At 44.5% G+C, this 12,674-nt stretch overlaps 1 protein-coding gene across 1 annotated transcript in view; it reads right to left on the bottom strand.

The window, feature by feature from the left end:
• Nucleotides 1-3,667: 3,667 nt before the first annotated feature.
• Nucleotides 3,668-12,674, bottom strand: part of RUNX3 (RUNX family transcription factor 3) — a 111,989-nt gene continuing 102,982 nt past the window's right edge. Inside the window, exon 5 of the mRNA XM_015826084.2 lies at nucleotides 3,668-4,191. Coding sequence (XP_015681570.1) covers nucleotides 3,668-4,191 — 524 coding nt within the window. The remainder of the gene's footprint in view (nucleotides 4,192-12,674) is intronic.

Genomic DNA, 12,674 nt, shown 5'->3' with positions numbered 1-12,674 from the left:
AGGATCTGTATCTTGATGCCTCTTTTAAAAAGAGAACTAGCAGACTATTTATTCACACAACTAATACACCCGGATTGCCAAGAATAGCCTTCTGCAGGAGATGCCTTGCCTGGCTTAGTCTCTGGACCAGATGCTGAATTTGGGTTTTTAGATCAACTGCCTGGTCAAGCTGCCTTCCTATTTCATACAAGTAGTAAATTTGGGTCTGAGCCACAGTGTGTCAATCTCAGCAGAATGCCAAAAGGGGCTTTTCGCCTTGCATGGGGAAGAGGATCTGGGCGAGGTGACCAAGTGTCATCCTTTCTTTGGTTGCACAGAGTCTTAGTATCCTGATGTCTATGAGACAAAAAAAAAAAGGTGGCTTGGAAATGAGACTCTTTTTAGCTCTGTCTCCATCTCACTAGGACTGGTGGGGATCAGCCACCATTGCTTGCACACTCTGAAATAGTCAGGAGTAAGGATGTGGACAATGGGACACTTGGTTAGCACCAAAAACTTCCTTCCACATTCAAAAACTAGAGAGCTTTTATTGCTTGAATAAGTGCAAAAAGAGCTACGACCCAACCAGAAATCCCGTCCTTGTTTAGCTCTGCTCACTTGTAGACAAAGCTGTTTTGTATCAACTCAGACCTGGATCTCTTTGCTTCTGTCTGCTCTGATAGCGATCACTAATGACTCATCCAACATGCTCCACTTGGTTCCTGAATTGAAACGTTTTCTTGGAACCGAAACCATACATTCACCAGATGACCTGGATTCACACAGCCACAAAACCTCGAATCAAGATGAAAAAAAAATAGCAAATGGTACAAAGGTAGCTACGAATTTTTAACGTGAAGCAGGAGAATTTAAAGTGAGTGAGATGTCCTTTGCTAGAGGCTCTCCAACAGTAGCTGGATGTTTGTCTTCACGGATGGCCTCATGGATTTTGCACTAAGCAGGGGTTAGACCAGGGTTAGGCAACCTTGGCTCTTTTATGACTCGTGGACTTCAACTCCCAGAATTCCTGAGCCAGCCATGCTGAGGGGAAAGGGAGAGGTTTCCAAGCTGAGCCATGCTGGCTCAGGAATTCTGGGAGTTGAAGTCCACGAGTCATAAAAGAGCCGAGGTTGCCTACCTCTGGCCTAGGCCTAGGCTGCTTTATGACTTGTGGACTTCAATTCCCAGAATTCCTGAGCCAGCATGGCTCAGCTTGGAAACCTCTCCCTTTCCCCTCAGCATGGCTGGCTCAGGAATTCTGGGAGTTGAAGTCCACGAGTCATAAAAGAGCCAAGGTTGCCTACCACTGGGTTAGATTATCCCACTTCCAACTTTAAGACACTATGATTCGGTGTTTGGGCAACCCCCCCTGCATATACAGGTAGTTCTCGACTTACGACCACAATTGAGCCCAGAATTTATGTTGTTAAGTGAGAAATTTGTTAAGGGAGTTTTGCCATATTTTACAACTTTTCTCACCAGATTTAGTTACCCGAATCACTGCAGTCGTTCAGTTAGTAACGACGGTCGTTAAGGGAATTTGGCTTCCCCATTGACTTTGCTTGTCAGAAGGTTGCCAAAGGGGATCACATGACATGACAACTGTGTCATAAATGTGTGTCAGTTGCCAAGCATCCAAATGTAAATCACCACCTGACCATGGGGGTGCTGAGACGGTCGTCAGTGTGAAAAATGGTTCTAAGTCACTTTTTTCCAGTGCGGTTGTAACTTCAAACAGTCACTAAATGAACTGTTGTAAGTCGAGGACTATCTCTAAATAGGTAACTTTCTCAGTGTTATCTGGGATACTAGCTCGCCTTAGGTGGAGAAGACAAAAGGCTGGACTAGGGACAATCAGAACATACTGTATGCTCTGCTCCTAAAGTGTTAGTCGTCCACAAGCCGTTGGTTTGAAAGGGCCCAGTGTTACAAAACTGATGGGGAACTTTTCTGCCTGATCCAGAAACTCGGGCCAGTTTCGATTCCTAACCACAAGGAATAGATCAAAACCTCTACATCCTTTACAGATGAAAAGGAGCAGCCCAAAGAATCATGCAGACACCCTTACTCTGATTTGAGAACCGACTAATTTCTGGAATTTCACGTTCACAGAACAAATGAACCCCAATGGGTTGTGTTCACCCAACATGCGAAGCTGTGTGCATACAACCCTTCCCGAAAGCAATGACCCTCCCAAAAAAACCAAGATGAAAATATTCTAACTTTCTGCGTTGTGCAATTTGAAGCTGCAAGGTTTGTAAGTGATCTGGTTAAGTTGGTTGTGTGAATCCATGACTGAGTTAGTAGAAGATTTTTTTTTTCTTCCTTAAGAACAGCTTTTGATAGGACAGGAAAGGGTTCTAACTAGCTTTCTCCCCTGCTGGGCTGTTCTTCTCTACCCAGGTCTTTTGTGGAAGAGGCTGACATTTGGAGCCCCCCAATGTTTATCTCAGCTGGATGAGACTTACTTTCTCAGCAAGAAGCAGACTTATGCTCCTTGATTGGAGAAGCACCTATCAGTTGGTCACAAATTCATAAGTAGCTAGAAAGAGATGGAAAGAATGGGTTCACTCTCCATCTCTGGGGCAGATGGCCATCAGCATTCCAGCTTGTTGGCTCCTGACGGGGAGATTGTACCTTTCTACACTTATGACTTCTCATCTGGCCATCTGGTATCTGGGGATATCAGAACGGGGGTTTAAAAAGCCAGCTCAACATCTTAATGGGAAAAAGTGGGACATCCAAAATGCTTCAGCTCAAATTCAGAAAGAGAATTCTGACCCCAGGGAACAAAATCACAGTTGTATATTTTTTCGTGGGACTGAAGTAGCAGAATCTTTTCACGTGTTCTGTATAGGATCTGTTGGATTCCCATTCTATCACCAAGCTTTGTCTTCTGCCCTGGGTTTTTTGTTTTTTGTTTGTTTTTTGTTTTGCTCTTACCTCCTCTTAGAGAGGAGTAAAGTGTGCAGTGCAAAACAGGAAAACATCCTGATCCTAACTTCAGTCTGACCTGGATTCACAGACCTCTGCCATCAGCTCCATTATTTGAGGGACCTTTGATCCATCATGCATCCATGCATCCATCCATACATTTGAAACACTGCTTGGCCTTTGAGATGATTGCTAGGCACAGCCTTCTCTAAGCAGGCACTCTCTGGATGTGTTGGATTACACCTCCCATAATCTCCAAACTGGCTGGGGATACTGGAAGGTATTAATCTGACCTATCTGGGAGGCACCGAGTTGGAAAGGCAGAACTTTTTGTGTTTGGCCATTTTGCTACAACCAAGTAAAGTATTTCTTTTCTACCCATTCTTTTGTCTGTTCTGGACACAACAGACAGTCTTTCGTGGCCGAGAGCCACCAAGGTGTGTGCAGGTAACAACTCCAAGTAGTCCCAATCCACTTGGATGCTCCAAGCTGGGGGAAAGCTGTCACAGACCATTTGTTGAGAAGAACCCATGAAGATTTGTTTCGAAATGAATCCCAATTCATGCTATCGCTAGCCTTCCTGTGCTTGTTTCATTTCTTATGATCGATGTTTTGGACAAGAACGATCTCATTTGGGATGCCAACGCCACTTTGGGGATGGAGTGGACAGGATCACCAGTTGCAGCTCTTTTTGGTTCTTCTCTCCTTTGAACCACCAATTTCTGAAGAACATGGCTTGGCCTTCAGTCCTTTTTCAATATGGTCTCCAGACAGCTTCGTCCATTCTCCCAGTTGTTGTCATGGTTGTCGGGGAGTTACTATGGCTCCCGTCTGCTTCCACACCATCAGCCTGACTGGTGAGACTGGGATTGATCAAGTTGTTTCCTGCTGTGGCACTCGGGCAAGAGGGCAGCATCCGGGTTGGCGAGCGCTCTCCTCCTGCCACCATGGAGAACTGGTACGACCCGGAGGATGCACCATAGTACAAGTGGTAGGGGGAGGGATTGGTCTGGAAAGGTCCACTCTGGTTTTGGGTGGAGCTGGGGTACGGCGGGGGAAGATAGGTGTGGTGGAACCTAGTGGCTGTTGGCATGCTGGTCATACTGAGGCCACCGATTCCTGTAGCGGATGGTGTCGCTGTGTAAGGGAAGGCCGCAGGCATGGCGCCAGGGTAATGCATTCTTGGGTCTGGAAACTGGGTCTCGGTAAGGCCTGGTAGAGCAGAGAAGGACCGATCAAACTGCCGTGGGTCAGAGAAGGGGCTGAGTTCAGAGGTACCTAATTTTGGAAAGAGAGAAGAGGAGAGAGAAGAGGAGAAGCTGTTATTTTGGATTTCTTTTGCAGCAAATTGCATCTGTTTCAGGGAACAGCAGCTCTAGGTCTGCAAATGCAGTGAGGTTTAAATGACTGGTTTAAATAGCCAGGTGAGTTAAAGAGCAGGGATCTCCAAATTTGGCACCTGTAAGACTTGTGGATTTCAACTCCCAGAATTCCCCAGCCAGCGGAAAAACAGAGTAACATCTAATAAGAACTAATACTTAGAATGAGAAAAAAAAGGAAGAAAGAAAGATGTACGAAGGCAGAAAACAAACAAACAATTATGGAGAAGTAATATTTTCCATATATTTCAACATATTCTTGTTTTCTGCAACAAAATAATGCTCCGTATTTAGCAATAGCAATAGGACTTAGACTTATATACTGCTTCATAGTGACTTCTCATTTTCTTTTACAGCAGTTGTAAGTATGAATACAAATTAACTGCTTACTCTATGGTTACAGCGTTGCTTACATTTTTCTACAACCTATTATATTTATTCCAATAATCAAAACCATAATCACAACTTCATTTTTCCTGTTTCTTGCAAAAAGTCAATACGGTAAGAGGTTTTCAGTCGTCATTAAACTTAAGACAATGTCTCAGCAAATTCTATTATCTTCCCATCCCTCCGTCCCTCCATTGTGGGTAAGCTTGAATCTTTCCACAAATCTTGGCCCTTTTTAATTTGATGGGAGACACTTGGGAAGCTTTATAAGGTAACATGGGGACCTGAAGACTTGCAGAGACTAAAAGCTTCTGTTTTCGCCCTTAAGACCCCACTCCTTATCTCAAAAGGGGTGGAAAGCAATTTGATCCCCAAGAGAAGAGTTGCTGGGATTGTGAGGGGTTTTAATTTTCAGCAATGTTCAAAGCATTCATGATGCTCCTTCGATTCCTCCAGGACCAACAATGACCTCCATATTTTTGCCCAACCCTTTTTGAAGATGTTTCAGGGGCTGCAAAGAGGTGCTGGGATGGGGCTATCTGTGAACTGCAGATTATGGACTCAGATTTCAGAGAACAAAATAATTCCGTGTTTGTTAGAATGGCTTCCAGAGACAGTTGGCTCTCAATTGTTTGATGTTGGGCTGATCTTTGGTGGTTTGATCAGATATGGATTTGGGGAGGGGGTCAGAGCTGTGTTGGCACCCCCCTTTTGTGAGCAGAGTAAATATTTTGAAAAGCAAGCAGAGATTGAGATGGGCATCGCTCAACAAACCACTACAAGTAAAAATACAGCCACATTCTGGCTTGGCCTGCCTGCTGGTCAAACCCACCCATAACTGTGGGGTGGAGGATTTGCTGCAATAGGTTAACTTCTCCCCCAGATTTCTGCCAGTCCAGTTATAAACCAGAAACATGACTGTTTAGCTATTCTCCAGGGTTGCGTAGCACACAGACAACACAGCAGCGAATCCTAACGCTCACCAGCCCATCTGCTTTGGCACACACAAAGGGGGAGACATGGAGGAAGTCTGGAGACCCCGCCAGGTCTGGGTGGTCTGTTTGTACTGAGGGATGGAGCTGATAAACACACAATTGAAAGCTTGCTTACTGTGGGTCATGTTATTTCTAGGGTAGGGGTTTTTTTTGACCCAGAGAAACGGCGAAAGGAAAACTGAATGAGGAAAATGAAGTCTCTTTCTTCTGCACAATGCTGTTTCCTTGGCAAAAGAGGAGAAACAGCTTGACTAATTTTGGCATTTCCTCACAAACCTCCAGGAGTGCCGGAGGTGCTGGCATCTGTAGGATGGGTGGGTCAAAACTAGCAAAATGGTGGATGGAGCATCATCTGGAAACCCCAGCAGGTTTAACCCTCTCTGTGGACACCACTGTGTTTTACCTACTTTAGCTGAGAAGATGGTGAGATGAAGGCATCCTGTTTAATTTCAATTACAGGTAATCCTCAACTTAAAGTTGGAGCCAGCATTTCCAGTGCTAAGCAAGGTGGTTGTGAAGTGAATCGCATCTGATTTCATGACCTTTTTTTTGTCACGGTTGCTAAGCGAATTATTGCAATAGTTAAGTGAATCATATTGCTGTCATTAACCAAATCCAGATTCCCCCATTGACTTTGCTTGTTGAAGCCAATTCGGAAGGTGGCAAATAATCATCACGTGATCCCAGGATGCGGCAGCCATACTGAATGCATGCCGGTTGCCAAACGCCTGAAGTCTGATCATGTGACCGTGGATATGCTGTAACAGTTGTAGTTGCAAGGACCAGCTGTAAGGCACTTTTTTTCAGTGCCGTTGTAATTTTGAACAGTCACTAAACAAATAGTTGTAAGTCAAGGACCAGTGGTGGGATTCAGCCGATTTGCATCACTTTGACAGAACCGGTAGCTAATTTTTTGTTTCCCAGGCCCAGAACGGACTTCCGGAAGCGGCATCCACACAGAGAATCGGTTGTTCACATATTTGAATCCCACAACTCCTTCCTTCCTTCCTTCCTTCCTTCCTTCCTTCCTTCCTTCCTTCCTTCCTTCCTTCCTTCCTGTGGTGGGATTCAGCCACTTCGCACTAGTTTGGCAGAACCGGTAGCTAATTTTTTGTTGCCCAGGCCCAGAACGGACTTCCGGAAGCGGCATCCACACAGAGAACCGGTTGTTCACCTATTTGAATCCCACCACTGTCAAGGACTACTTGTAATAATGGATCCCAAAGCATCCCATAATGCAGTGATGGCGAACCTTTTAGAGACCGAGTGCCCAAATTGCAACCCAAAACCCACTTATGCATCATCGGGTGCCGGGTGGGTGTGGCCCATTGGGTGGGTGTGGCTGCGGTGGTAACGGCAGACTGGGTGGGACTAAAAAGTTCAATCAATCAATTCCAACTTTGCAAGATCTTTTTTTTCCCCGCGAGAAGTTGAAATTGACTGATTGATTGAACCTTTTTTTTTTGTACACGGCGACGGAGGCCTAAAACAAAAAGGTTTTATAAAACCCAGCTGAAGGCCTAGGACTGGGGCAACAGCGCGCATGTCCACAGAGAGGGCTCTGAGTGCTGCCTCTGGCACCCGTGCCATAGGTTCGCCACCACTGCCATAATGGATCCCAAATGTATTTTTAAAATACGTTTGTGGAGGGGGATAATGGGTGGCTGGTTCCTCTAAATTTATCCAGGTAAATTCTGAAAATCCTTTCCACTTAGGCTGAAGAGTTAATCACTCAAAGGAACTGAGAAATGCAACTGGAGCTAGTTCCTTCTTCCCTTGATTTTGCTTCTTCTCTCATTCTACGATGCTCTCCACCATTGACATGGCAATTTTCCAAATCAGTCCAGGATCTGGAGTTGTTTTATAAATTGTACGGGGAGTTTCAACACTGTTCATCAATTTACGTCATTAATCCCAGCCGCTTCCAGCTAGATGTTAAAGACAACAGATCAATTCGCTGGCTAGATACAAGGAATTTTCCAATATTTCCATGTAAAAGAAATATCTTAAGTAAGCTACCAAATAAATAATCCAGATCCAAGATATTTTGTTTTGTTTTGTCTGCAATTAGAGATGCTTGGAATGAAATTAAAAGATTTTCTACATGTTCTGTCATTCTACTAAAGACTCTTCAACCTTAACCCATTTCCCCCCCCCCCTTTCTTCTTTCACTTCCATGGTAGGCAGAAAACGAGATTTAACCAATTATTTGGAGACATTTGGGAATCCAGCCATGGATCTGAAGAAAATTACTTCTTGTTTGGCCCTTGGGTCTTTTAAAACCATTTTTAAAGCAAAAATGAAAAAAAAAAATAGATCTCAAGTGGATGCTTGGGAAGAAACTCTTGATGTGTTGCGCCCAACACGTTCCAACAATTATTTTCCTCAGAGGCAAAAAAGCACTGCCTCTTATCTCAGGTACATGGGCAACCCTTCACCTGGATCCAAGCCGAGGGTATAATTTTTGTCTTCCATATACCCTGAAAACATTCCTTTCCTGCAGCAGCAATGTCAGATCGAACGTTTTCTAGCTAAGGTGTCCACTTTTGCTTTCCTAGTTGTGACCAAGGGTCCTCCCTCTTGGCTCTTCTGCCTTGCTCCAGCCCAAAGGCTGCCTCAGAGTTCGCCCTGATTCCTTCATGTTCTCGCTGGATCATGCCAGCGTCTTCTACGTGACGCTGGCTGAGAGAACTTCAGAAGATGAATATCTTGAAATAAACGGCAGGCAGGCGCCATGCGCTCCTCAGCCGCTCGAACGGAGCGAAGGGAGAGCTTACCTGCCTTCATTATATTTCACATGGCCATAAATAATATTCCATCAAGAGCAAATTCAAACGAAAAGCTCAGTGCTCAGGGCACATTTCCCCTTTTCTCGTCCTCTCTAATGCATTCCCAAAAAGTTTCTGCAGAGGCCAGATTTTATGGGTTGGAGCTTGCTAGGCTTGGCAAAGGGCTGCCCATTGAGAATATAAAAGCAACAGTCGAAATGCGCTAATTACTAGCAGCTTGCAAAGCATAACAAAACAATGAGAGGCGAGTTGTGCAAAATGCCAAACATACACCTCTTTCCTCTATAGCTTTTTTTTTAAAAAAAAAATACAAAAAAGGGAAAAGGGGCTCCAAGCAGCTCTCTTTCTTAGAATTGCTAAAGTTCTTAATTCTTCGTTCTTTTTCAAGGTAAGCCATTTACAAATTAGAGCCTAGCTTTATTTCATTGCTTGTGAAAAGTTTCCACACAGTCCCCTAGTTCTCAAATTTGTTATCTTTGCAGGTCTGTAAAGCAAAGGAAAGCTGAAGTGAGATTGTAAAATCACCATGTTTCACATACAAGTACTTCACTGAATGACCAGGTTGCTGGTCCCTAAACACTAAACCTGTATCGCTATTGTTGAACTAGCCACACGACAAACTGGGTTCATACAAATGTTGACTTTGGCAGCTTCTATGGTGGCTTCTACGATTTGCTTTATAATGCCTTGGTAGGACCACACTTGGAATACTGCGTCCAGTTTTGGTCACCAGGATGTAAAAAAGATGTTGAGACTCTAGAAAGAGTGCAGAGAAGAGCAACAAAGATGATTAGGGGACTTGAGGCTAAAAGAACAGTTGCTGGAATTGGGTATGTTTAGTTTAGTGAAGAGAAGAGAAGGATGAGGGGGGACATGATAGCAGTGTTCCAATATTTGAGGGGCTACCACAAAGAATAGGGGGGTCAAGCTATTCTCCAAAGCGCCTGAAGACAGGACAAGAAGCAATGGATGGAAACTAATCAAGGAAAGAAGCAACCTAGAACTAAGGAGAAACTTCCTGACAATGAGAACAATTAACCAGTGGAATGACCTGCCTCCAGAAGTTGTGGGTGCTCCATCAATGGAGGCTTTCAAGAAGAGATTGGACAACCATCTGTCCAGAATCGTATGGGGTCTCCTGCTTGAACAAGGGGTTGGACTAGAAGACCTCCAAGGTCCCTTCCAATTCTGTTATTTATTATTTTGAACTAGATCCTCCAGGTTGCAAAAAAAGGCTTCTGATTCTATTATGCCGTTGCAGATGCCATCTTGACTATTTTGATACCCTGGTGTGGATGCTCCTGGGCTATGCATAATTCAGCAGGCAGTCCAAACCAGGCCATTACACTCATACAAGGAGTAGTCCTTGACTTACGACCATAACTGAGCCTGGTATTCTAGTCATAAATTGAGTCACCACATGATTGGCCTCGATTTTATAATGGTTTTTGCAACAGTCGTTAAGTGAGTCATCTTGGCTTGAAAAGATTTCAGGCTCTCACAGTCTTCAGCGGAATCGTAGAAGTTTCGTTTCTCCATCTAACCCACTTGAAAGTAACACCTCCCCCCCCCACTCTAGTTGAAACACAGAGGCACGTAGCTGCCAAAGTTTCATGCTTGACACATGGTAGTTAAGATATTTTGGAATTCAACTCCTCGTTGGCCACAGGGATGGTAAGAGATGCCGGATAAGGAAGTCCAAAATATCTAAAAGTCAGCAGGTATTCTACCTTAGCATAGACAGGAGACAGTAAGATAGAACCGGGGTTTACCTTTGCATGTCTATTGCACCCAGAGCCTTAGGGAGCTGTGTTAGCCTGCCTCAGGTCTATTCTCTTTGTTCTGCTTATAAAAATTCATATAATTCAGGACTCAGAAAGGCTATGTTGCAAAGAATGACCAGAGATATATGCCATGTTTTAAATGCTTATCCAAAACTTTTTTTAAATCTGTGCCATAGGTTCGTGCCATAGGTTCACCACCACTGATCTAACCCATGGGTAGGCAACCTTGGCTCTTTTATGACTCGTGGACTACAACTCCCAGAATTCCTGAGCCAGCATGGCTCAGCTTGGAACTTCTCCCTTTCCCCTTAGCATAGCTGGCTCAGGAATTCTGGGAGTTGAAGTCCACGAGTCATAAAAGAGCCAAGGTTGCCTACCCCTGGGCTAGCCTGATGCCTTAACTACTTCTCTACATTGGCTCTCAAGAGGGTTCTGCACCCCATCATAGGAACCCTGGTGGCGCAATGGTTAGAATGGAGTATTGCAGGCTAACTCTGCCCACAACCAGGAGTTCAATCCTGACCCGCTCAAGTTTGATTCAGCTTTCCAATCTTCCAAGGTCAGTAAAACGAGGACTCAGATTGTTGAGGGCAATATGCTGACGTTGTAAACTGCCCAGAGAGTGCTGTAAAGCACGATGGGGCGGTATATGTTTAAGTGCTATTTCTATTGTTATCACAATTTTGTTTGGTTTCATTTTTAAGAGGATTTTAAGGGAAAGGGGGGGGGGAGGAAAAGGGAAAAGGAAAAGGAGAGAGAGGGGGAGAGAGAATGAGAAAGAGAGAGAAGGATGCATGCTGTAAAAAGAGTGCTGGCTACCAGCATCCCCTTTTTTTCCCCCCAGTATGCAACGGAGCCCAAACTCTTGCACAAATGGAAAAATTTGCTTGCTTTCGCCATATCTGCCAACATTTCAGAATTAGAAATGAGGGTCATAAATATTGTCATATGCTCTGTCCAGCACGACATGCACGTGCTTCTGTTCCCTTTTCCCCAGTTCCTTCACAGGCAGACCCCCCATATATGTAAAAAAAATAATAATTATGGATTTGAATCCACATTTGTGACCACCCCCTTGATTTTGTTGACATTCCTGCCCTCCTTCCCTCTACAGATAACTCTGTCCTCTTCATAGGTCCCACCAAGAAGACATCTAAATATGGATTGTTTATATTTATTTCATTATGCTTATAATAGGGACGAGAACCCTTTATAACCCAATTCTAGGGAAGGCTGCCATTCAGGTTCTGATAATTCAAGTGGATAAACTTAAATCTCCCCCCCCCCCAAAAAAAGTAAGGGTTATTGTTCCATACACCTTTCTCTATATGGATTTCAACTCCCAGAATTCCTCAGCCAGTTATACATGGCTGGCTGGGGAATTCTGGGAGTTGAAATCCACAAGTCGTAAAGTGGCCAAGTTGGGAGAGCCCTGCTCAAAAGCAAACAAAACCGATAGAGTGCACCTCTTCAAGGATGCTTGCCGGAAATTAGCAGGGACATGTTTTTTTGTTTTTGTTTTTAAATTAGTCATCCCAATGCATGCTTGTTCAGAAATGAGCACTTAGATTCAGCATGGCATATTTCAAGCAAGACACGTATAGGCAATCATCCACTTACAGTGACTGTTTGATGTTCCAATGATTCTGAAAAAACTTATGATTTATGACCTGTTCTCACGCTTATAACTGATGCAGCATCCCCACAGCTGCATGGTCAGAAATTGGGCAGTTGGCAACCAGCCTGTATTTAGTGTCCTGGTGTGTTTGTGTGTGTGTGTGTGTGTGTGTGTGTGACAGGATTGGTCTTTGCACCTTTCTTTGCTGGCTTCTGATAGGCAAAGTCAATGGGAGAAGCCAGATTTGCTTAACAAACATGTGATTCGCTTCACGATCACAGCAAAAAAAAGGTTGTAAAATTGGGCATGACTCACTTAAAAACTGCCTCATTTAGTGACGAAAGTCCTGGTCTCAATTGTGGTTGTAAGTTGAGGACTACCTGTAGAGGATTTTGGTTCCTCTGCAGGGAATATCAGTATAAAAGGATTATTACCGACTGTAGGGAGCGATGCTCATCTATGATTCAAGGCCATTGAGCCATGTCTCCCAAGACATTTCCCTGGTCACATGGCCAGCAGTACTTCCCAGCAAAGTGGTACCTATTTATCTACTCGCATTTGCATGCCCTTGAACACTAGGTTGGCAAGAGCTGGGGTAATCTGCCACAGATTTCTGCCACAGATTTCCTCCCACAGACCGGTACGCTCCCACAGAGTGGGTCTCCTCAGGGTGCCGTCGGCCAAACAATGTCGGCTGGCGACCCCCAGGGGAAGGGCCTTCTCTGTGGGTGCCCCCACCCTCTGGAACGAACTACCCCCCGAGATCCGGATGATTCCGGATCTCCTTACTTTCCGCCGCGCCCTCAAGA

This window comes from Protobothrops mucrosquamatus, unplaced genomic scaffold (genome assembly GCF_001527695.2).
Source record: "Protobothrops mucrosquamatus isolate PMUCROS unplaced genomic scaffold, P.Mucros_1.0 scaffold2953, whole genome shotgun sequence".
NCBI lineage: Eukaryota > Metazoa > Chordata > Lepidosauria > Squamata > Viperidae > Protobothrops > Protobothrops mucrosquamatus.
The sequence above is the reverse complement of the archived record's forward strand: the minus strand, read 5'-3'. Positions and strand labels throughout refer to the sequence as shown.